This window comes from Aricia agestis, chromosome 19 (assembly GCF_905147365.1).
Source record: "Aricia agestis chromosome 19, ilAriAges1.1, whole genome shotgun sequence".
Classification (NCBI taxonomy): Eukaryota; Metazoa; Arthropoda; class Insecta; order Lepidoptera; family Lycaenidae; genus Aricia; species Aricia agestis.
Window position 1 is genome coordinate 2,079,240 of NC_056424.1, and position 25,026 is coordinate 2,104,265.

The window sequence follows — 25,026 nt, forward strand, 5'->3', positions numbered from 1 at the left end:
TAACAGAGTTTTATTATAAAATATATCTATATCTATGGACGCCTCACACCACGTCAGTGTAGCCCCGTGCTAAGTACCAGAAGGACTTGTGTTACGGGTACCAGACAACGGAAATATATTTAATAATTTTATACTATACATATATTTAAGATTTTTATTACATCATACAAATATTTAATACACATCCATGACCCAGGAACTTTTTGTTCCGTCGGCGGGATTCGAACTCGCAACCCCCGGCTTGAGCTATCAACAGCCCACCAACTGAGCCACAGAGGTCGTTTATTTTTAATCTATAAAAACTTATTGTACGATAGTGGGCTAATAAGTAGTCAATTAAACCAGCCACCGTCTCCGAAATCGGCGCTGGAGGCATCTTGCAGATAGCATTAGGCCACATTTATATTGAGTCAGTGGCTGTCGTCAGAGTACTGTGCTGACACCAATGTACACTATGTAACTTAACTTTCTCGTTAAAGTTTCGCCCCCCTGAAGAAATGCGATGTGGTCGGTATTTGACAAGTGGTCGACAACGACTGCAAAATGTGGTACGTGTGAATGGTCCAGTTCATTTACAAATTAGGGGGGTATTACATTATCATTTATAAATGATCATTTCTATGATCATATATAGAATCCAATATATATATGATCATTTGACCATATCTGCATATTACATTATCATATTTCATTGATCCTATTTGACGTCATATGTGGTTTCAATAGCCAATGGAGAGCGCTAACGCTGACAGGTATTGACGTCAGAGTTACTAGATCTCAGAGAATTCGATTTGTCAAAAGACATCGTCATTTTTAATATGGCTTGTTTTTTGTTATCTCAGCAAGATAATCCAAGTATATAATTAGAAAAATAATTACATTACATTATTTGAAACATATTAACGAACAAGAAATTAAAAACTTTTTTATATTAAATAACTGGCAACACCTATTTCTATGACCGTATTGGATCCAATCTCTCAGCAAATGTCAAAAATCTATGATCAAGGAAGAAATGAATCATATGTCTATATTACATTATCCAATATCATTGACTCAATGATCTCGGATCCAATATATATGATAATCTAACCCCCTTACAATACGAAATATACGCCCGACCACGTCGTGTGGTTGTCGTGCGGTTGCGGTTGTCGTGTGGTTGTGGTACGCATAAAGTGCGTTAACGCTTTGGAGTTAAGGTTGAATTTGTTATGTTCAGTTTTGGTAATTCGCTTCGATGCGCTTCGACTCTGCGCTAGTATAAATTGACCCTTACGATCGGAATGAAAGCACAAATATAATGAAAACTGTATTTATTTCAAACATTAACAAACTCCTGTAACATGATATGGCACTAGTTTACGTGGTCCTCCTGCTAAACAAACAGTTGATTAAATTATAGCCCAACCAGTCTGCCGAGTTCTAGTTTACTATGCATTGGGAAGTTAACACAAAGTATTTTCAGAACAGTACAATATTGCATGCTGTAGTTATTATTCTATGCCACTAGGGCCGCAGTTTTAATGCCGTTCAAATGATATTAACTTTTTAACAGTGATTAGCAAAACTTACACTCAATCATCTAAAACCTATGTTTTGGAGATCTGATGAAAAGTCAAATCTAACCTTGCCACTCACATTTTGTAGTTTTGCAATTAAAAACAGGCGAAACACCCAATTATTATTGGCACTTTAAGAATTCATACTATGGAAAATCTTATCATTGCAATTCTTAGTATTTTTCAACAAGAGTCTAAGGTGCCAATAATAGGATGGCCGCCAACAATGGGGTTGTTTCCACTAACTTACTTCCAACTGGTCAGGCTTTACAAAAAACATTTGAATAAATAATTGTTTTAAAAATGGAATATCATATTATAAGATTGCCAATTGACTAGAATTGGACGTCGAATTCAACATTTCAACGGTATAATACACTCTCACACTTCTATTTAAATATTATAAGTGTCAGGCTCAACTCACACTAGGGCAAAGTCAGAGTGACGCGTCATGTTTTTAGCCACAGCTTAAATATTCATGAATCTCTATTGTTCTATTATTTAAATTAAAATTTCTGCTATGAAAATATAGTAGTGTCGAAGAGCGAATGTCGCTAGCATATCTTTATAGCAGGTACTTAAATAACAGAACATAATTGAATATGATGTAATCGAAAAACAACGCGTTGCGACGCATCGACTGCCCCAGTGTGAATTGAGCCTTAGGGCCGACTTGCACCAGTCTTGATTAAAGTTTAACACTGGTTTATAATTTATTTATATTGTAATTTATGTCATTCCTCTTAAAAGGGATGTATTTAATAGAGTGGTTAGGTTTAACTCTTATTAGCGCTAGTCGGCTTCAGTCAAAATAAAACTGTGATAACAAACACACAACTAAACTAAAAAGTGCGAATCACACAATCACAGTTGCACAAAACAGTGCGACACACTCAAAGTGTACGAACCAATGCCCGGTTTCTAAAGGTGGCATACCGATCCTCGCGGTACGCAACCGCGACCGCCAAAATGTTAGTAAAATGAGGTTTCGTTTTCTACGAGGTTTCATTTTCTAGGAGGAGGAGGTTTCATGTTCTAAGGACATTGGTCTAGCGACCCATGCCACCGTTGCTTTGTAGTGGCGTAGAGAAAAATGAAACCTATAGCCTGGTTCATAAAGTGCCATTTTTAATAAATTTTTGTCCGTCGCGGTCGCGTACCTCGAAGATCGGAGAGTACTAACTCCGGAACAATAAGGTATTTGACAGAATTTTATGTATTTAGCGTTGTTGATTGGTCGGTTTGACGATAGCCAATCAAAGCCACTTTTGAATAAAAAACTGTCAAAAACCTCAGAAACAATTTACAACATTTTTGTATAATATCGTACGAATACATACAATATTTTTGTTGCGAAATGTTTTTCTGTCGGTACAGTTAACTTAAAATAAAACTTATTCTCGCAGACAAAAGCAACAGTTCTTAGGCCCACTGTGCTTGTCTTAGATATCAATACCTCCTCGTTCCTTGAGAAGAAGAAAGGCATTTTACCAAAAATCCAGATGGGTGCAATGGCTGGTGCACCTTATTCCAATCCAGTAAACAGGTACTGGAATGCACTGAATTTAATTTCAGTACTTACCAGTGGTCGTTTACATTTTTGATTACTAGCCAATTGATTGGATTACTGGATTGAAATAATGTAAACCCGCCACAAGTGGGCCTTATACCCGTTTTCACCAATCACATAATATAAGTATTTGGGTTTTTGTGGCCTAAGCATCGAGGTAACACCAAGTGTTGGTGAACACCAATCGTTGGTGAAAACGCTTCCTAAGATATACATGTACATAAAATACCGCTAGATGGCGCTTAGCGTTTGGTGAAAACGGGCAATACCTTTAATGACTTACAATATAAAGTTATGTCTTTTCATACGCCACACAAGGCACACATCCTACATATTATGTAACTGGCACTTACTTAACAATCCCCTACAGCTTATAAATATAGCTTGGAGCCTAAATACTACGTGAGAACTAGCTAGCTACAAGCTACGCAGTGATCCAATATAAGCTATATTTGTTTTGAGGTGTGATCTAACTTAAATCAAGCCACAGGTTTACGTGGGATGAGGCCAAATTAGATCGTTTTTTCTTCCTCAAAATCCCTACTTACGAAATATCATGGAAATTCCTGCAGCCGAAAATCGTTATCAATATACAAGAATACCTCATTTCAAGTATTATAAGCTAGTTTACACCTCAAAGACATCAATTTCATAAGTCGAACGCGATAAAATAGTATCGGAAGATTAAGTTAAAGCTTTTCTAGACGTAGGAAGTATTTAAAATTGTTACAAGAAGGTATTAAAAACTGGAATATTAAAAAGGTTATAGTAATACAAACGTGTAAAGTGAGTACTAAAGTATATTCTATAGATAAACTAAGTCAAACATTAAGAAGTTATGGATAAAAGATATAATTGTAATGGCCTACGCGCGACAGAAAAGTCCCCGTCTCCGTGATTCTAGATTCAACTGCTAATACTGTATGCAAAACAATCTTCTTTTCATAAAAATTGATTTTAAGTACAGACAAACATGAAATAACCACATATTGTATGTAAAATTAGACTCCATTGACCTCATTCAAAGAGATTTGTTAATTAAGTTTAATTTAGTTATTATGGGTGGGTTGCACCAACTAACTTTAACTATAACTTTAACCATAACAAAATGTCAAATGAACTGTCAAATCCCCAGTAAAAGTCCATAATGGACGCCATATTTGACCTTAACCTTAACTATAACTACGCCTCTGGTGCCACCCACCCATGTCTCTAAAGATGGTAGTATGCTGCGTAATATAGTCAATAACCAAAATGCAAATGTTGGGCGACAAACACTTTTCTGTCTACTGTCTGCGCAGGGCAAAACATTTTTTAATTTTTAAAACAGCGTGGTTGGCAAGTAGTTTTGGCGATAAGCAATTTTTCAGTAGATTGAGCTAGAATCGTGCAAAAGTTGTAACTAGTGTTAACTATTGCTAAAATGTATTTAAAATATGTATTTTATTGTACAAAATGTGTACTTGTACTTCGATTAATATTGGCACTATAAGGAATATGTATTGTGAATAAAATGCATTACTATATTGTCATCTATATCTGTGCCAAATTTCCTTAAAATCGGTCCAGTAGTTTTAAAGCCATACAAGATATTTCCTCTTTATAGCATGTAAATATAAAACTGTTAATTTTGCGAAGGCTGTATAAATGCGACCAGTATGACAAAGAAATAAAAATTTCTGATTATTTTCCTGAAATACTACACACAAATAATATGTATAAAATATGCCTGAGATCTAAAATATTTAGGACAAAAAATACAATTTGATATTAATACTTAAAATTTGAATGTTACTACAGGTAAATTAATCACAAGAATATATTTAGAATAGTAATTAATATAACTAGAATAATAAAATATTAAGGACACTACAGTAAAATTGAAGTTAAAATAATTTACAGATATTTTTTTCTGGGAATTTTTTTACATTATATTGTAGATCTAAAATAACTATTAGTTGTACATACAAAAGAATATCTATTTATGTTTAGTATGTTTCAGTAACATAATTTCTATAAAAATTAAAAACCAAATCTAAAATTTTTGGGCCCAACTTAACTTTGTTATTTTTTTATTCTAGAGCTAGGTTTGTGTGGTAAATGGTAATAATCTGGTTTTAGGCCTATATTCCAATTACATACATATATACATAAAACACACCACATACAAACATAGCTAAGCTATATTGTATAGATATATCTATCTACTTGTCATTTAATGTCAATAACAAAATATTAAAGGCCTGTTTCACCACTCTTTGATAAGTGCCGAAAAGGCTATTCACAACTTATCTGACAGATAGAATATGGAGTATCTGTCAGATAAGTTGTGGATAGCATATCCGACACTTATTAGAAAGTAGTGAAACAGAAGGCCTACTACGTAACCGTTTTGAGACTCAAACAATCGGACGAGAATGCCGCGTCCTGCTCTAACAACGTCATTTCACGTTTGTTAGAGAAGGATGCGGCATTCTCGTATGATTGTTTGAGTATCAAAATGGTTTCGTGGTACGGCCCCAGGCCCTAAGTCTGGTCCGAAAAGATTTTTTATGAAGCTAACAGGAATGGGGATGAAAAACCTAACCTAACCTCGTTGCATAGTGATCAGAACATCGCGTATTCCTAGTATTAGAAGCGCACAATTAAAAAAACTCAACTTTCGGGAAAACGAATTTAACGTTTTGGTAACTTTGTTTTTTTCATTTGTTATAATAAAGCTGTTTTTATTTATAAACGTAAAATTTTCCGTAGCTTTATGATTAATAAAAAAGCTACATGTAAATAAATAAAAAAAAATTGCCAAAACTTTAAACGTGATTTCCCGAAAGTTGAGTTTTTTGAGTTGTGCCCTTCTAGTTAACTAAAGGGGTGCGTTCGTGTTAACTTGATAATAACAAAAAAAAGTGCACTTATAGTTTAACACGTAATTTTGTGAAAACTGACACAACCAATAATGATATGGTACAACTAAAAAAATACCACTTGAATAGATATTTATTTGTACGCGCGGCGCTGCGTAGTGTAGGTACGTGCATTTAACGCGATAAAAGCGTTTAATATATCGCATTCAACTACAGGTCAAATCACGTCTCATAGTTTTGACGACACAAATTAACTAAAGGTAAAATCATGAAAGAAGTAAAACTTCAGATTGCTTATGCCACCTCTAAGGCCTCATTAGCACAAAAGCGTCGTGTTAAACCTGACGTTAGCGCTATACGTAGTGACTACGTATTTAATAATCGGTGATTTAACGCCAACACTCAACGTCGAAAATTCGACAGTGCTCGATAAAGAAGCGCCGTTTCAAAAATGCTTTCGTGTGTATATAATTCGTGTAAATAGTGCAAACGCCAATTGCAAAAGCGCTAGTGCGAATGAGGGCTCATGGTTTTGACAATATCTATACCTGGTACATCAATGTGTTAACTATAAAGGCCCCTACGTGAAGTGCACTAACCGCTCGTTTATCAGACGTGCTTGTTCTTGATGGGGTTGCCAGGTTTCCTCCGTCTGAAGTTGCCCATCTGTCGCAGGATTTGCGTGTTCTCGTCGTCAACTTCCCTGTCCATTCCCGATGTCCCAGGAATTGTCCCCCAGAGTTTCAACTTTGAAGGCAGATATATCAGACCCAGTAATGTGATAACTGAAAATGATAAGTACACATCGTACATTTGTAACACCGTAAAATACATTTTTCCTGGATAATTTTTAAAGATTGATAAGCCTGGTCTAATAATAATTAATTATGAAATATTATATAGCAACATGACACTTCTTGAGTAATGGATTTGTGGCGGTACCCACAATTCGCCTAACATTCCTGCATCGCGCTATCGAAGTTTCGGAGAACGGCAAGATATATACAACGTCTGAAATGACGTCAGTGGGCTTCGGCCTGACCGAGCATGCTATCTCGCTCGGTCGGATGATCTTCCTTTTCGGCCGCCACGAACAACGTTAAATTGGTGACCACCGACAAGAACACGCATCCTTCTGGACATTAATCATCATCAACACTCCCCGCCCCTCCGCACCACGTCAGCAGACATCAAGCATAACCGGGTCGCCTCGACCATAAGCCGCGTTGGAGGTCCGCGCCGGTCGAACCCGCGTCTGGCTTGAACGGGGCAGCCATAGGCTACAACGACCGGTCAGCAAGCAGAGCACGGGGTCCCTCTCCTGGTCATTGCACGCGTAGCTTCGGCCCACACCTGACAACACAAGCGCATCGAAGAATACCACAGGTCTTCGGGGGGGAGTGATGTGGCGGTACCCACAATTCGCCTAACATTCCTGCATCGCGCTATCGAAGTTTCGGAGAACGGCAAGATATATACAACGTCTGAAATGACGTCAGTGGGCTTCGGCCTGACCGAGCATGCTATCTCGCTCGGTCGGAAGATCTTCCTTTTCGGCCGCCACGAACAACGTTAAATGTTAAAGATTCAATGTAGAAAATATAAACATTCACCCTGTATGTCTCAGAATTGTTTTAAAGAATGTAAATTATTTAGGATGGATTAAAAAGTATTGATTAATCAACTCGGTTTCGCCATCTAGTGTTCTGAGATGAAAACAACAATAAAACAACCTATTGGCCAAACATAAAAGACTGGAAACAAACACTCCTGGCATGCCACTGATTCCAATAAAATAAATAAAAATAAAAAATATAATTATGTATAATATGAATACTTACTATTCAATATGCAGGGAAACACAATATAAAAGTTGAGTGTTGTGGAATGAAAGTAGAAGGCCTCAGTGAAGTACAGAATTATTGTGAGGGTCAATGACCAATATCCCATGGAAACTACACTGAAAGAAAAATTTTTTGTTCACTAATATAATTTCACTATACAGTTACAATTTCTTAAAATACTTCAGTCATTTTATAATTTAACGAAAAAGAATTCATGGTATAAGACACTAATGAAGTTGTTATTTAAATATCATGACTTTCATTCTCTTATTAATTTGATAAACAAGAAAGATACCACCTCTCAACCATTAAATTTACGAAATGTTCTTTTTTCTCATTATTTCTTACAAAATTTACACAACAAGACTGCCATAGTTATGAATATTTCTAAAGGTTTTATTTTAACAAAAATGTGCATCCATACTCACGGCTTATAATGTATGTAGAGGGTGCAGTGTATGAGCGCCAAAGCCTTCAGTACTGAGTACATACCAAGCATCCGAGACAATGTGTAATCACCTGAAATTGATAAGAGAATCATAAAATTATTATATTGTAAAAACCTCATCATCAAACCCTCAATCTGATACAGCAGCATCATTTAAACATAAGTAGAAAAGTGTGTTGCATATTTCTCTTTTGCAGTTTAATTTTCAATTAAGTAGCTTTTAAAATTGGTAGCATCATACGTCTATTTCACTGTTTGTTTATCAAATCTGAATGGAGTATGTGGCTTAACACCTTCATCGTAGGTATAGCCGACACAATAGATTTTTAATTGTTTTGCGGCAGCCGGCTGCCGCTTGGGGATTGATGGGTTAAGAATGACATTCCCACAACCAAAATTATCTTCAAGGCTTTTATCATACAGATAGAACTGCAATGTTTATCATAAATTGGCTGCAGGGTTCAGGAACACTAGATTATGAAGACAACTTTTTCTTTACTGTTAACCTCGTTTTCTTAACAGGGTAAATAGAGTCAGCACTAGTTTAGTACTCACCATCTAATTCATTTTCTCCATTGTGGTTGAGAAATGATCTTCTTTCTATGTAGGAGCGGCCGGCTGTACCCAAGTCCATAAATGCTACGAAAGCTATCCATCCTCTAAATGCATATAAAACTTTATTCTGTACAGCCATAGTTCATAATTTAATTACGAAAACTTCACCTTCTCTTTAGTTTAAATGTTAAAAATATTAATTAATCATTTGCTGAGGCCTGAGATGAACTTTTATGGGTTTACTTTTATTCAAAATTTTTTGGGTTCGATTGAATTTAGCGGGCAGCTACGGTGTCCAAATTAACGCGCGTAATTTTAAGCGTGCATCGCACTGCGGTATTTTACCTGCATTAAATATTTTCATACAAAATTTATAATTAGATTTCGAGAAATTCCCGAGTTTGCGCAATTTGGATTTTGGTCGAAAATGCTTGTCAATGTCAACTGTCAATTTGACATTTTCTGCAGTCTACGGTTGGTTTTTTTTAATTTCAAATAAGTATAGTTATTAGTTGCAATGAAAATATGGACCATTATGCCAGTGAAATTTTAGGCATTAAAATACTAGATCAACGATTTTCGTACTGTATCATCTTCTAAAACTTACCAATATGATCTTTCGCTACTTTTAGTATGTTTTAAATAATTAGTATTGTAAGTAAAGAAAATTATTTCGAAATGAGAAATAATTAATAACCGTGTAATGTTCGTTGTAGAGCAACTTGCTCTACAACGAACATTACACATAACACAAGAGTCACCCTTGCTGGCTTGCTCTGAGCAAGCCAGCAAGGGTGACTCTTGTGTTACTATAATAAAATAATAATAATTTTGAAACCTGGTAACAACCGAAAATTCCTAAAAATACCGCCGCCATATTGGTATTGTCAAAAAGTTCACGATTTATCGGTGTGAAGGAAAAAATGAATTTTCGTTTTCCACAAGTCGAATTGAAACTATATGTGTGATTGGACAGTGCAGACGGAGTATTTAGATGTTTCGTTCACCGTATTCACTGCGGGATAAAGTTTACAAATGATGTTTTCTATGACGAAAGGTTCGGACCGTAGTGGTGCTGAGACGGAGTCGGAGGCCGGCGGTGGTGTAGCCAAGACCGTGCCATCCGACGAGGTGGCTTCCGCGGTGGCCGCTGTTTCAGATGAGATCGTGGACATCCTGAAGGACGAATTCGGGGATGCGGACAGCGCTGACCGCATCGGTGCAGAGCTGGCGGACTTGGGCGCGGAGCTAGGCCTGCTGGCTGGCCTGGCGGACGAGCCTCAGCACAGCTTCCCCTCGCTCTTCGAAATCGCCGTAAGTAACTCTCGGAAGTCCATAATGACAGCGATGTCATTGACCTTTTGGTTTGACAAATGGGTGAATTACTACTTGAATACTACATAGGTACTCCTTAATTGGAGTAATTAGCATGTTGATACTAAGATACTGTTTAATCTAGACTATAAAATGTAAATAAGAATGTTAATAGTTCACAAGTGTAACTTTACTATAAACATACATATTTATTTCATTTCACTTGATCACTTGATCAAGTGCTGGGTCAGCATTCTAAAATCTGGGTCCTATAATTTGTTGTTTACATTGATGTAGTCCTGAAGTAGCACTAGGGGCATGATTCACAATGGATGAGACTAACTTTCATGTATGATAGCTACAAACATGCTTTGTTTACTAATAACTGGGTGGTAAGTATTTAAAGGTAAATATGAGTCAAACGTGAATTGTTAATCACCCTACAGAATTTGATATGACCTGCATAAATTTATATCACCACTAGTTGTGCCCTGCGGTGTTACCCGCGGTTTGCGGGTAAATTAGGGAAAATAAATTGTAATATTTTCCCACAGCAAAAAGTAGCCTATGTAATGTTAATACAGGGTATCAACTAACTCCATACCAAATTTTCTCCAGCCGTTTAGAGGTAAAGAAGTAAAAATCGGCCATGTGCGAGTCGGACTCACGCATTAAGGATTCCGTACCGTGCAGACATGTGCAGTCTCAGTAATAGAGTCCCCTTTTTACCCTTTGGGTACCATTAAGAAGCATACAAGCTCACAAACTTTCGCCTTTACAATATCAGCGTGATTAAATAAACTCGTAACTTTGACTTGTCTTTTTAGTTTGTTTTGAATTAAGCCAGGAAATAGGAACTGAAATGTTTATGTGAATTCATATTCATAATATATGATTGTTTGAACTCTAACTTCAAACAATCATAGTTTTCTTATTGGATTTAATGTTTGTATTGAATTATTATTGGATTTAAGGTTGTTAGTAATTTTTGGAGCCCATGTCTGGAGATTACCTTCACTCAGCTGCTGTACAGATTTAACTTGGTATTTTTTATCAAATTGCCATGCAAAAAGCCAGGATTTTAAATACACTTTTGATATTAGTACTCCCAGTAGTACTGTAGATTATTGTAATGCAGAGAATGGCCTTTTATAAGGTGCATTTATCAGGATTATAATTTGTTACTGTATTGTCTAAACATGTCACTTGTCGACTAATGGTTGGTAGTAGGACACCAAGTAGGACACTCTAAAAATATTTGTTAAAAATTCAGAAACAAAAATTTTTTTTTATAGTATGTAGCACTGGAGTACTTTTTAAAACAAATAAGTAAATTATTTAAGCATACCTTATAAATATCATTCAGAACAAAACAAGCTTAGGACTAATAAGTAAAATGACACTAGATAGATCTCCGACCTTAAAACTAATATCATTTATTGAGAAATTGACTTGAACCTTTGTTCACACAGATCGGGCACCGGGGGTCTGGTAGCGCTTCGTCCTCGTCATCATGGTCCGGCGGTCGCGGCGGCCGGTCCAGACGACCACCGAGACCGCAGCGCGCGCAGCGACGTCGCCCCATCGCTAAAGGCAAAGAGGTACGAAAAAAAGCTCAGCTCAATTAGAGCTGATAAAAAAATGCTCGCCTCAAAACATATTGATTTTAACCCCTGACATGACTCTCCGACAAAGACAAACTTTGTGTGTCTGTTTGGGACATAGTAATCTAAACTGGTGGACCAACTTCGGTGGCCTTATTTTATTTTTTGTTTAAAAGCTGATATGATTGAGAGTGATAGAAGCTGACATGATAGAGAGCCATAGTTCACTGAGACTCGAATAAAAATTATTCACTCGAATGAAAATTATTTCAGTCTCAGTAGCTGTATGAGTGATGACGTAATTTTTTTTGGTCAGAGCATAAGACGTCGTTGCCAAAATCCGCATTGTTATCATAACAATAGAAGTTCTGAATTGTTTCAGTGTTATAATGTTTGTTGACAGATATCGCGGCGACGCAGCGCTGCGGCGCGTCGTGCGGCGTCAATGCGCTTGCGCTGCATCGAGGTGGTGTCGGACGCGTCCGACGTCGGCGCCGACTCCGACTCCGACGACCAATGGACCGAGTTGGATGACAATTGTGAGTGTTAAGTTATTTTTATACAAATTATAGTCATGTTAAACACATGATCTGACTGCAAACTGCACATAAATTAGTTTGACAAAATGTTTGATAGGAGTTAGTCCTAGGGAGATCGCAGACGGCACACTGTACTGTATGTGCGCCGCAGACTCGATCACACAAAAAGTCCGCTATCTTATTTTTTTTGCGTTCACGAATATTTTTTTCAAAAATGGATAGCTACAATCAATACAAACAAAAAATAATCTTGGACAAAACCACGTAAAGTGTCAGATTTCGAAGATTTGAGCTGCCAAAGTTGCAATATCTTAAATTAGTAAAACGGCAGACAGTAGGTCGGCCAGGCTCCATATAAAAATCTTCATACCCCTTTCAGCAAAATCGGTTCAGCGGTTTCGGCGTGAAGAGGCAACAGACAGACAGACACACTTTCGCATTTATAATATTAGTATGGATAGTATGGATTTATGGAAGTATGGATGTTAAAGGGACTTGTAGGCTGGAATGTGACTACACATACAATACAACTTTCGATTTTCGAATATACAACACCAGTTTTCAGCATCTTTGTAGCACACATTCTCTTTTACCACAATAAAAAGAATAGAAGGCCTAGGTTTGCTATTTGTTTTCGCAACTTCATTAAACATTAACATAAATGAATAATGTTTGTTTCTCAGCGGGAACAACAGACAGCTCGTCGGGGAAGGACGTGGACATGGTCAGCATTGACTGCACCGCCTACCAGGACAAGGGATCGGTAAGCGACTAGTGACTACTATATTTTGACATGACTGTGACAATGCCAAATGGATGGTTGATGATTTTGGCAGGGTAATTGTGTTTCACAGTAAAAGTGAAGTAGAAGATTGATATATGTTTCGTTGTAAGTAACTTTGGTCAGAGACTAACTTAATAGTTACTCTTGGTCCAATGGTTTAAAACATAGGTCTTGACTTGGAGGTCGTGGGTTCGATTCCCGCGTTAGAAACATGTTATTTACAAGTTTGGCTAGGTTGATCACCTGATTGTCTGACAAGTAAGATGACCATGCGTCGGAAGGACATGTAAAAAGCCGGTCCTCGCCAGTTGTGTCAGCCGTCCGTCCCACTGGGTCATCCGTCAGCTAGTTTTAATCATAGTTACTCTTAACTCTGACTCCACTTACCCCGTGTGTAGCAGCAGGCGGAGGCGCCGGCGATGGGCCAGTTCCTGTTGCCGCTGCTGAGCGCCGACGCTGGCCCCGAGCCCGAACACTTCCTCATACGCCACGAGGACATACTGCAGGTATATATTCATACATACTAATATTATACACCAATACTTTGTTTTACATTACTGATGTAGTATAGAAATTAACTTAACTCTTTAGAGCAAGGGTGGCCAACCTTTTCGACACTTGGGCCGAAATTCGGAAGTAGAATTTTACCCCGGGCAGCACTACGAGTACTCGTAGTGGAAACTGGAATGAAAGTCAAAATCGGATACTAATTTTTTTTATTAGAATTTAGAGCTTTTATTTTAAAAGTAAAAGAAAAGAAGTGTTTGTTTGCTTGTTATAGTAGGTATGTTAAGGTAATTTTAGTATTAACTTTTTTTACTTTAAAAAATGTGCTCGGCTCCGCGGGCCATAAGGTAATAGACGGCGGGCCGCATGTGGCTCGCGGGCCGCGTGTTGGCCACCCTTGCTTTAGAGCTTTTTGTCAATCTATATACACATGCAATCTGTGGGTTGACTACACGCAGCGGCCTTACAATGCTCTCAGTCCAATATAATAATGCACTAAGAGTGATGTTGGGGCTTCCGCGATTCTGCAGCGCATCACAAATGCTTGCACAAACTCACACTGATGGCTTTCAAACCGTCATAAGAAAGCGATTAGCTTCTTTGATGAGCCGAGTTCGCACAAGCACCAATACCATTCTTAGGGTACTTAATAAGTGAAAAAGTGGAGTGTCCAATTATTATGCGTCACATTCATTTTTACATGCCCAGTGCTGCTGGTAGGCCCCGTAGATATCTTAATTAATCATACTGCATTTCGGAGTACTAACATAGGTACTTTATAAAAAATAATGTAATTACTAACATATTATGGACTTCAGTCTGAAATAAACATTTTTATTATTTATTTATTTTATTTATTTGTTTGCATCTAATAGTCTCCGAAACTACTGGGCCGATTTTGATGAACTCTGGAACTAACTGTCACCAGTAGTATTTGCAGACCAATACGACCTGCAAACCTTCAAAAGATAGCGTATACCCTCTTAAAAGGCCGGCCTGCAGCACTTCTAATGTTGCGAGTGTCCATGGGCGACGGTAGATGCTTTCCATCAAAAAAATGTTACTGATGTATAGTACACCATGGGGAAGAACACACTTATATTATTTATCGCAAGAAAATGTACGGTTCCCGGCGCATAGTATTGCCAGTGGTACCGCATGCAAGTTCTAATTATTATAAACTATAAATGTATCTATTTGTTGCAGGCCGCGCCTAAATACTTATAGTTAACTCGTTCTCAGTGAACGAATTTAAGAGCAATTTTGACCAATAGACAACCATGTAATTTTTTAATACTTGCCTTTTTTTTAGCTATTGGCTTCAGCGGAGAACAGCGTGCGTGACGAGCTGCCACTAATGGACGACGACGACATTAACTCCTCGCCAGACGCGTAAGTGTTACCAACCTTGCAAAATTTTGATTCGCCATTTTGAAAACAACTAAACCACGTTGTTTTGTTGCGTTGCGCCGTTGCAGCAACAACGTTCCCTTTTGATTATATTTTTTTCAATGTTTAAAAGAAAAAGAAAATTACATGAACATCATACCTTAAAAATAATAGAAAAGAAAATATTAACTACTTACTAAAAAAAGCTTAAGTGATTCGTAAGTTAGATAGAGATTATTCGCGAGTTAAACACCTATTATTATTATATATTATATTATTATTATAATTAGACTTCCTCCCTGACATTGCAAAAAAACTAAGAAAAAAAAAACGAAAATGAACTACAAATGTAATAATTTTATTGTCATGCTTGAATATCTATGGACGGTTAGCACTATGTCGGTCCCATATTTTGAAAGATTCAGCTATATTTCAGTGGCTGAACATTGATGGGTTTTTTAAAATGTCTAATCTGTATTCAGGCTGACGGCTGAAGTGATAGAAGAATATGAGGAGCCGGTAGTGACACCGGAGGACGAGGCCGCGCTGCTGCATTATGTCTGCGGTGAGTGTTTGATTTTCTCTGCTAACTCTAAACTAGACTATAGCCGATGTTGCACACTTTTTCTTGGCCCAGTAGTAAGAGAAAGCATGGTTTGCAGAATAATTTGGGGAGTCTTATTGCCGTGCTGATTTTAAACTAATGCTGGCCTTCAGCGTCGACAGCATAATGTAGTACATGGGCAAAGCCAGGATTCTATAAAGAGGGGGGGCAAAGGTGTTTGGGGGGGCAAATTAAGAAAATCCTATGAGTATGTCATAATAGTATTGAAGGTGAGGTAAAAATTAAAAACAAAAATATGAGCGAGCGAACTGGGAGTGAATGCCTCCCCTCTAACCCCGCAACTCTCGCCGCTCCACGTTTAGGTGTGAAACTCGTGAGCATTAGCGACCGATCGCTCTCTCCCCCCCCCTGCCCCACCTCGCTACGCCCATGATAATGTATGAAATATCAGCCCAGACCGCTACTCGTTATTCCAACACTACCTAGAATTTCATACATCTCGGGCCATTAGCGCCAACGCTCGGCGTGCAGTCTGCGTGAGACTAAAATCAGCCTTAATCCTATTGCACTGCTCCATCGCGCTATTAATGTTGTCTAAGTATGGCGGTATATATGTCGCAGTCATCTGGTTCTCATTATGTCATGTTGTTTTTTATATTTTTTAACCGATTGGAAAAAGTGAGTTTCTAACTATTATATCCTACAGAAGCGGAGGTGGACTCTTACGACGGTGCATTGGAGGGGTTCCGCGCGGTGGAGGAGTGGCTGCTGGGCGTGTACCACTCATGGTGCGAGATCTCCGCGCTCATGTACACGCTCGTCGGCAGCGGCGCGCACGTGTGAGTACCGCCACACCCCCATTCGCTAGATGTGGGCAGGGCTGATAACTTGACTGTTGAGGGTTCTGCATAGATGTTGATTTGTACGTTTATAGGAGTACGCCATTCGTGGTTCGAGATCTCCTTGCTCATGTGTATATACACGCACGAAAATCGTGTCAATTGTACACAAAATTTGAAAGTATTTTTATTATTTTCCATTTGACAGTAGGCTATGCTAAGCCTGCTAACGTAGGTGGAACCCTATATACGGTCAAATTAGTTCTACAGCATACAGTTTTGTAAGCTAATTACGAGACTGTATCATAGAGAAGTTGCTGTGAACGTATGTCTTTTGTCACATTTTCAGGCACTCAAACATTATGTAATATCGATTTCTTCCTTTGTAATGTAAGCCTTATATTTCAGTGACTCGTCGGACTGGTCGTACCGCGCGCGTTTCGGCTGCCACTGCCGCTTGTGCCTGGGTCTCGCCAACAACGAGCGGCCGCTGCGACGCCTGCTGCGCGCGCTCGTTTGCGCTCTCGCTCACGGTAAACTATACTACATTGACGCAACAATTAAAGAGTTTGAGGACAGTTATGTTATTAAGAAAATTACAAAATTGACCAAAGACGAGAAACGATTTAATGACTTTCTACAAATAAATATACCTAAGGGTCGTTAACATCAGTACACTATAATATCTTACATACATTTAAATTAATTGCGGAAAATTATGATTTAAGGTCCTACCTCGCTACAACCTAAATGTAACCACGTAGTCAATTTTAAATAATTACCACAGTCGTCACAAGTCATAACTCACTTAGCAAACAATTCAAAATGTTTATGATATGTAGCCGGTGACGTAGCTATGGAATCCCAGTGATTCACTTCAGTTACTGTTTACGTATAAAAACTATTAAAAACTATTAAAATAGTTATATAAATTTTATTTGTCAATTTATCTATAAATAGTAAATGAATTTACTTGTCCAGGCGGCGACAGCGCGCTCGCGGCGCACGTGGTACGGGCGCTGCAGCTGCGGCCCGGCACGCCGCAGCCCTATGGCGATTGGGACCTGACGCGGCTGCGACGCCTCACAGTTTCCGCTGCGGGTACGTACACACACGTATACGTGTACGCACATATGCGTGTACGCTCTAAGTTCGAACACACGCACACGGAAACGTATAGGCTTATATGTATACTCGCGGCACAGGTTTGGACCTGACGCGGCTGCGACGCCTCACAGTTTCCGCTGCGGGTATGTGCACACACGTATACGTGTACGCGCATATGCGTGTACGCTCTAAGTTCGAACACACGCACACGGAAACGTATAGGCTTATATGTATGAACACACGTGTAAACGTATACGCTCATATGTATGGATGCATACGTCATCATATTACATATACACTTGTATAATGTATATACGCAATCACACGTATGTGCGTCCACGAAAATGTGTACTTACGCGCATATTATGTAGTTATGCGTTTAGCACACTTATACGTACGTACACCCTACACATTTGTTTTATTAAGATGAAGAATAAAAATAAAATTTCTTGACTCAATAATAATATTTGATTTAATTCTTCAAGCCCCATTAGAGCACCGGTGATCGCGACAACAATAGAATTCAATAGCATTTCCTGGAATCCGCGATCGAAGTATCAATACAGGTTATTGACACTTCGATTCACCTATAAATATACAAATGACCAGGTGAGGCGATAATCCACGACCACCTGTCGAAGCTGGCGCAGCAGAGCGACATCACGGAGGAGATCGTCACCAAGATATGCCTGTGTCGGACGTACGACAAGCCCCTAGAGAAAGAGTAAGTTTCTATTAAACTACTTATTTAAAAAAAAACCATTAAAAGCTTAAAGTTTTATTAAGTTTTATTTTATTTATTATATTATATTGAGTGTGATGGTTTACCAACTCAGCTTTTGATTGTTATATATATTATATTATTATAATTAGTTTGCACGCCAGTGTGCATCTGTCGAGCGAACGACAACAAGGCTCCACAGAACACCAGGGATCGCGGTGTAGGTACTATACCGCGATCATCACCTGAGTGGGGTCCTTTTCGGCAGCATTCGCATTACACTACATTGTGTTTTGTACCCAGATAGATATTAAAAATGTGTATTTAAATAATGTCCGTCTGATTGTTTTTTTTTCTTTGTTTTTTGTTAGGCTATGTTCTGTTTGATTTCTTATTTCATTTACTTACTTATTTTTTCTCTTGCATAATCTTTATTGCAATGTGGTGTTATGTGTTTGTACATGTTGAATAAATGTTTATTATTATTATTATTAAACAGACCACCCCATTTTCGCTGCAAATATTATTTTTGTTGGCCAAACTTTTGAATAGTTGTAATACTAACAAACATCCAATAGTTATCTACTTCAATTTTAATACATATATTTTTTAACAAATAATTCGTATACATTTTTTTCAGAAACGCGATGGAAAGGTTTTGCAAGTTACTAGAAAACTTCAAGACAGTTTCAACGATTAACTTTAAGGTAAGTTTTTTTTAATTATTCATGATTTTATTTAGCAAGTTAAAAAATCTAACAAAGTTTTGGACTGTGAACATTAAGAAGGTGTGCAGAGTCGGAAGGTAAAATCTGTGTACAATATTTTTACGCAACTTATTGTTCTGTGACTTCAGTTAGCACAGTTTTATCCTTACGTCGTTTGTGGTTTAGCATGGCCTCCATAAGAAGGGTTCCTTATGCAGGGAATAAATAAATAGATTTAAATCTGATATTACTTTTTTACCTTTACTGTGACCGAAGCAGACTGTAAACTCTTAAATAATTACAAAATTTTACCTGCTTGGTACATTATTGGGCTACTTCTTTGTATGTTCGATAAAAACGTACAAACGAAACCTCAAACTATTACATATTAACATTTTATAAGCTTTGAATAGTTATACAGTGTTTTGTTCCTGTCACACAAGTGACATTTTTAATTGGATTGAAGAAGACAAAACACTGTATAACTATTCAAAGCTTATACAGCGTTTATTAGTAAGGGGGTATATGTTTAGAATAATTACCTTAAAAGTTTGTCTCCCCGTGTGCAGGTGGCCTATATGGAAAGGCTAATGTCCAGCAGTGGACGAATATAGGCTGATTTGGTTGATTGATGTGTGCAGGTGGAGCTGGTGACGAGCGGGGCGGAGGGGGCGGGCGGCTGGGCGGGGGCGGTGGCGCGGTGTCTCGCGCCGCACCAGCGCCGCCCCACGGCCGAGCGGCTAGCGCACATGGCCGCGCGCACCGCGCCGCACGACCGTGAGTACAATAGGGAATATTGCGAGTTTCTTACGCTGGTTCTTGTCGCTGGGTTAGTTCCCGAACCGGTGGTAGGTCATCACGTAGACTTTCTGAAAAAATTTAATTCAAATTTACTCAGAAATAAAATAAAAAATTCTTTTATTTACACAAAGGTCGGTAGGTCCTCTGCGGACGCTACTAGCACTGAATAATCCGACCAAAATCTAACATGTTGCACGCGTAATATCAGAATATTGACAGAAACGTTATCAAACTTCTAACAAAACTTAAACACAAACTAAACTAAAGACAAGCATAATGTTTGTATTGAACTTGGCTCTCCTTTTTTACATTTATCTTTTTGGTGGGATGGTTTTAAATACGCAAATGATTAACAGCGACAAATTGAAATGTTTTGTCTGTACAGTGAGTGCGTGGGATGGCTACAAGCACCGCTGCGACTGCCTGACGCCGCGGACGCTGTGCGCGCAGCAGAGGAAGCAGTTGTTGAGGTAACAGAATCCGGTCACAGAATACGTGGAATATCTTCCTTACGTAGTTGCCTCCCTCAAGAGCATGAATATTGCTAACTCGTTTGTAAAGAATAGCGACAGGTGTCTCTGCGAATATAAGACAGGTTCCGCTCACTATAAACTTAATTTCAAAGCCATTTAAAATGAGTGAGCGGAACTCCTCTTATATTCGTACATTATAATGCGACCAATTTAAAAGTCATAAAATATTAATTACACTGCTATATATTTATTTATTATTTTTATTAACTTATAATTTTTGTTTTAGGATCTCCTTCTTCGGTATGATGCAAGCCATGAACGAGTTTAACAACACGAGAGGGGCTGACGAAAAGGTATTTTAATGTCGTATTTAGAAGAACCTAAGTTTAACCCGACTAAAGTTAAATCAAAATAACGAGGCACAGAGTTTTATAGGAATTTTGACATTTTATATGAAGTTTTATGCCTTGATTCGTCGTTTAATATTAAATACGAATTTTCTTTTTTATAATGCTTCAAATATCCAACAGGCGCCTATACAGGTGTTACCGGAGGACAGCGGTAGGGAGTTGCAACAGGGCGAAGGGACTGGCGCTAAGTGAGTTTTTAATCTTAACAATTAATTTATCCATTATAGTAACATTATACGACCATATACCTATACGACCTGCAAACCTTCAAGAAGAGAGCGTATTCCCTCTTAAAAGGCCGGCAGCTCACCTACAGCTCTTCTGATGTTGCGAGTGTCCATGGGCGAAGGTAGTTGCTTTCCATCAGGTGACCTGTTTGCTCGTTTGCCCCCTTATTTCATAAAAAAATTATACTGGTTTTCGGTTGGTTGAAAACAATCGCGGCATAGCATCCGCCTTTGTGTTTATATTTAATTATATTACTTATAGTATTTTTTTTTTATTTTATTCAGAAAACCTCATAGTTAGGAAGGTTAGGGTGGCACTTAAACTGAAGAAACCTTAGAAAGCGTTTCTGGATTAATTTAATTCTATTTTTATATATGTCATAAGAAGGATTCCAGACCTCGGAACCATATTCCAGGATGCTTCGTACATATGAACAGTATAAAATTTTGATGGCCTTAATAGATTTAAAATAACTGATAACAAACCCAAGTGCTTTAGAGGCTTTATTTACAATGTAATTAACATGATCATCAAATATTAATTTAGAATCCACTATAATTCCGAGGTCCTTCATAGAATTTTTGATTGTTATTTCCTTGTTTCTAAGGTTATAAGTATAATTAATTAAATTTGACTTACGGCTGAATGTTACCGCATAACATTTTGATACATTAAGACCTAGTTTATTCCTAATGCAATATTCACTGAACCTATCCAAATCTTCTTGTAAAAGATGGCAGTCAAGAGGTGAACTGACATTTTTCATTATTTTTTGTCATCCACATATAATAGAAACTTAGAATAGCGGAAACACGTGTTGACATAATTAAGAAATATTGCGAATAACAAAGGTCCCAGAAGTGAACCTTGCGGTACTCCAGAGGGCACCAATGTCCACCTTGACATGTATCCATTGATAGCAACAGCTTGAGACCTATTGCTAATGTACGAAGTGAACCATCGGTATAAGTTTCCGTGGATTCCCGCAAGAAGTAACTTTTGAAGAAGAATAGAGTGATCAATACGATCAAAGGCCTTAGAAAAATCAGTGAATACTACATCTACTTGACCACCAGAATCCATGTTGGAGCTAATATAATCATAAGCTAGAATTAAATTAGAAGTTGTATACCGAGACTTTAAAAACCCATGTTGCTCCAAGATAAACCAATGTCTAAGCGACGGGTAAATCGCATTATAAACGATACGTTCAAACAGTTTTGCAAAAATACACAAATTAGATATTGACCTATAGTTTTTTATACAAGACTTGTCGCCAGCTTTATGCACCGGAGTGATAAATGCTGACTTCCAGATATTTGGTACATAACCTTCATTTAGGGACCGCGAATATAATATTAACAAGGGAGTAACTAAGCTCGAGGCACACTTGACAATAAACAGGGGAGGTATGTCATCAGGCCCCGCGCCCTTATTCAAATTAACTGATTTTAGAAGTGTCAGTAAATTTTTGGGGTTCACTTCAATTTCACCAATGAAACTATGATTTGGCAGTGCTTCAGTACTAATATTACCATCGGAGGAACTAGAGTTAAGAAAATTTGCTTGGAAGTATGAAGCGAAAAGGTCACAAATTTTGTCACCAGAACTAGCTATCTCTCCATCATAGCTCATGGAGGAGGGAAAAGTTGATGAGGTTCTCGAATTATTTTTGATAAAAGACCAAAAAACTTTTGGGTTACTAGTAAGTGCATTCTCAGTACTTTGAATATATTGTTCATAACATGAGCGTTCAAGGGATTTGGCTCTTCTTCTAAGATGTGAAAAAGAGAGGTAATCACTATGGTTGCCATAGACCTTATATTTACGGTGGTACTTATATTTTTCTTTTAATACCTTTCTAAGAGCCGGACTATACCAGGGGGGATAATAATTTGGGGTGGTAATTTTATGCGGTATGTGAGAATTTCGCAGGTCATATAGTTTATCGTAAAAGTATTTAATAGCATCTTCCAAAGGCTTATTTTTTAGGTATTTATGCCAATTGATTGAATTTAATGTATTGTTGATTTCATCAAAGTTACCTCTTTTATAAAAGTATTTTTCTCTCCTTTTTGTATCTAAATCACAAACTGAGCTGTGCACAAGGTCAATACAAAGCGATCGATGGTGGGGTATATCCTCAGGGACTAATGGGTCGTCACAGGCATGAATAGCAAGTTCACAATTCGAGAAAGTCAAGTCCAAAATCCGATTATTGTGATTGCGAACTTGACAGCGTTGTGAACACTGAGCAAGGGTGTCAATGAAATTGATATGACTCCTGGTGAGTGATAAGCTACTTGCTGCGAATTGATTTCCTTGAGGATGCCATTCAATAGACGGGAGGTTGAAATCTCCTAATATAATGAAATTGTCATTAGGACATGAATTGACTACGTCAAATAAATTATTTGAGAAGTTATCTAGCTGCTCACTAGAGCTGAATCCCTCATTTTGTTTGCATAAGTAAATTGTGCATAAATGGATCTTAGATACCAATCCTTTCCTAGGAGAGACTGTAACCCAGAGGTCTTCAGCAGTTGTGTGCCATTCTGGTCGTCCCGTAGCAGCGAAGTCTCGCCGAACTGCTAAAAGGACACCGCCACCTAGTGTTTGATTTGTTAAGGAGTAATCTCTATCACGACGCCAGACTACATATCGACTATCAAAAAGTTCTTGATCATGTATGCCATCCAAACCAAGTCTCAGTTATAGAAATGATGTCATATGAATTAAGGTAAACATTTCTTTTAAAACATTTAGTTTTGGTACGGAGTCGATAGATGTTTATTTTAGATTCCATTTGTGAAATGTAATTAATGGTCGCATAAAAATATAATACTCGAACCAAAGAAATGAATAGTAGAGATTCTGATGATGATTAAGTGACCCTTCGACATAGTAATAATGATCAATAATGTTACTTGAATAGGAAGTAATATCGTTACATTTTAGCACTGAGCAATCGTTAACAAACTCCATAGATGGTTCATAAATATTATGGTACCCCAGATTTCTATTTCTGTATAGCAATATTTCTAGGGAACTAATTAAAAGGGTAAATAAGAAATATTGTATTAAATAAAATAACGTTAAAGTTAAATCAAAGCATAAATACCACCTATAGATTTTTTTCAGATTATTATATTTTTTTTAAATAATACTTTTTTTCCGCAATATAAAGTAAAATTGCCCATAGATACATAATAATATTAAATTTAAAACAAAGCAATTAAACACCATAATATAAGCACGAATCAAATATAACAAATTCAATAGAGCAATTTTTTTTTATTTTTTTATGAAATAAGGGGGCAAACGAGCAAACGGGTCACCTGATGGAAAGCAACTTCCGTCGCCCATGGACACTCGCAGCATCAGAAGAGCTGCAGGTGCGTTGCCGGCCTTTTAAGGGGTAACAGGGGAGGGTAGGGAAGGGAATTAAAGGGGCCCTCCCCTTGAGGAAGGAAATAGGGAAGGGTAGGGAAGGGAAAAGGGTAGGGGATTGGGCCTCCGGTAAACTCAATCACTCGGCGAAACACAGCGCAAGCGCTGTTTCACGCCGGTTTTCTGTGAGGACGTGGTATTTCTCCGGTCGAACCGGCCCATTCGTGCCGAAGCATGGCTCTCCGACGTCAATACACAGATAGTACACAATAAAATAATTATAAGCGCCAGACAAATAAATCATAAGCGTTAGCGAGTACGAGTGTGAGTCATTCAGATAATGCCACCACCATTTGTTTAGGTAGCCTAATACATCTTTTAAAAGTAAATCATATAATTTGTGCAAAAAATATAGAAAAGCAATGGAGCTGCAAGTGCGTGATTCCAAGCAATGAATAATGGTATGTATAAGCGATAACTTAATAAATGAGATAAATCGAAATGTAAAATGCATAAAGCATACTAAGCTAATTTGCTTAAATCCATATCATTTGAAATGATGTGGACTGGTGTTCTATCATTTTTCCGGATGTGAGTTTTACAAAACGTATTTAAATCCTTTTTGTTTAGAAAATTCTTTTACTCTTGTTAACAGCTTCTTAATATCAGGAACTAGATGATCGTTTATGTAAATTCGTCTATCCTCTTCACCCAGCCCGACATCTTTAAGACTTATCTGCTTACGAGCGCGCGCTGCAGCAATAAACTCTTCTTTAATATATCTATTTATAAAGCTCACAATAAT

The 25,026-nt window shown here is 37.7% G+C and overlaps 2 protein-coding genes across 2 annotated transcripts in view; one reads left to right on the forward strand and one right to left on the reverse strand.

Annotated features, from left to right (window-relative positions):
• Window positions 1-6,484: 6,484 nt before the first annotated feature.
• On the reverse strand, window positions 6,485-9,257 carry LOC121736361. Its single transcript, XM_042127521.1, has 4 exons — window positions 8,844-9,257; window positions 8,269-8,359; window positions 7,838-7,956; window positions 6,485-6,781 (listed from the first exon to the last, which is right to left on the reverse strand). The coding sequence occupies exons 1-4, from the start codon at window positions 8,980-8,982 to the stop codon at window positions 6,606-6,608; spliced, it is 525 nt and encodes a 174-aa protein (XP_041983455.1). The 5' UTR covers window positions 8,983-9,257; the 3' UTR covers window positions 6,485-6,605.
• A 450-nt stretch (window positions 9,258-9,707) lies between these two features.
• LOC121736349 overlaps window positions 9,708-25,026 on the forward strand; it is a 39,401-nt gene continuing 24,082 nt past the window's right edge. The window contains exons 1-16 of the mRNA XM_042127490.1: window positions 9,708-10,157; window positions 11,630-11,758; window positions 12,165-12,300; window positions 12,984-13,063; window positions 13,483-13,590; window positions 14,904-14,983; window positions 15,463-15,545; window positions 16,252-16,384; window positions 16,793-16,917; window positions 17,366-17,485; window positions 18,101-18,215; window positions 18,853-18,919; window positions 19,561-19,696; window positions 20,106-20,190; window positions 20,480-20,546; window positions 20,724-20,791. Of these exons, the coding sequence (XP_041983424.1) occupies window positions 9,879-10,157; window positions 11,630-11,758; window positions 12,165-12,300; window positions 12,984-13,063; window positions 13,483-13,590; window positions 14,904-14,983; window positions 15,463-15,545; window positions 16,252-16,384; window positions 16,793-16,917; window positions 17,366-17,485; window positions 18,101-18,215; window positions 18,853-18,919; window positions 19,561-19,696; window positions 20,106-20,190; window positions 20,480-20,546; window positions 20,724-20,791 (1,811 nt within the window). The 5' untranslated portion in view covers window positions 9,708-9,878. The remainder of the gene's footprint in view (window positions 10,158-11,629; window positions 11,759-12,164; window positions 12,301-12,983; window positions 13,064-13,482; window positions 13,591-14,903; window positions 14,984-15,462; window positions 15,546-16,251; window positions 16,385-16,792; window positions 16,918-17,365; window positions 17,486-18,100; window positions 18,216-18,852; window positions 18,920-19,560; window positions 19,697-20,105; window positions 20,191-20,479; window positions 20,547-20,723; window positions 20,792-25,026) is intronic.

Bases quoted from the DNA above. Each gene is read 5' to 3' on its own strand.
- LOC121736361 (XM_042127521.1), bottom strand. From the start codon at position 8,982: ATGGCTGTACAGAATAAAGTTTTATATGCATTTAGAGGATGGATAGCT. The intron at 8,360-8,843 runs GTGAGTACTAAA...TATCAATTTCAG, and splicing joins TGGAGAAAATGAATTAGATG to GTGATTACACATTGTCTCGG. The intron at 6,782-7,837 runs GTAAGTATTCAT...TATCATTTTCAG, and splicing joins GTTTCCCTGCATATTGAATA to TTATCACATTACTGGGTCTG.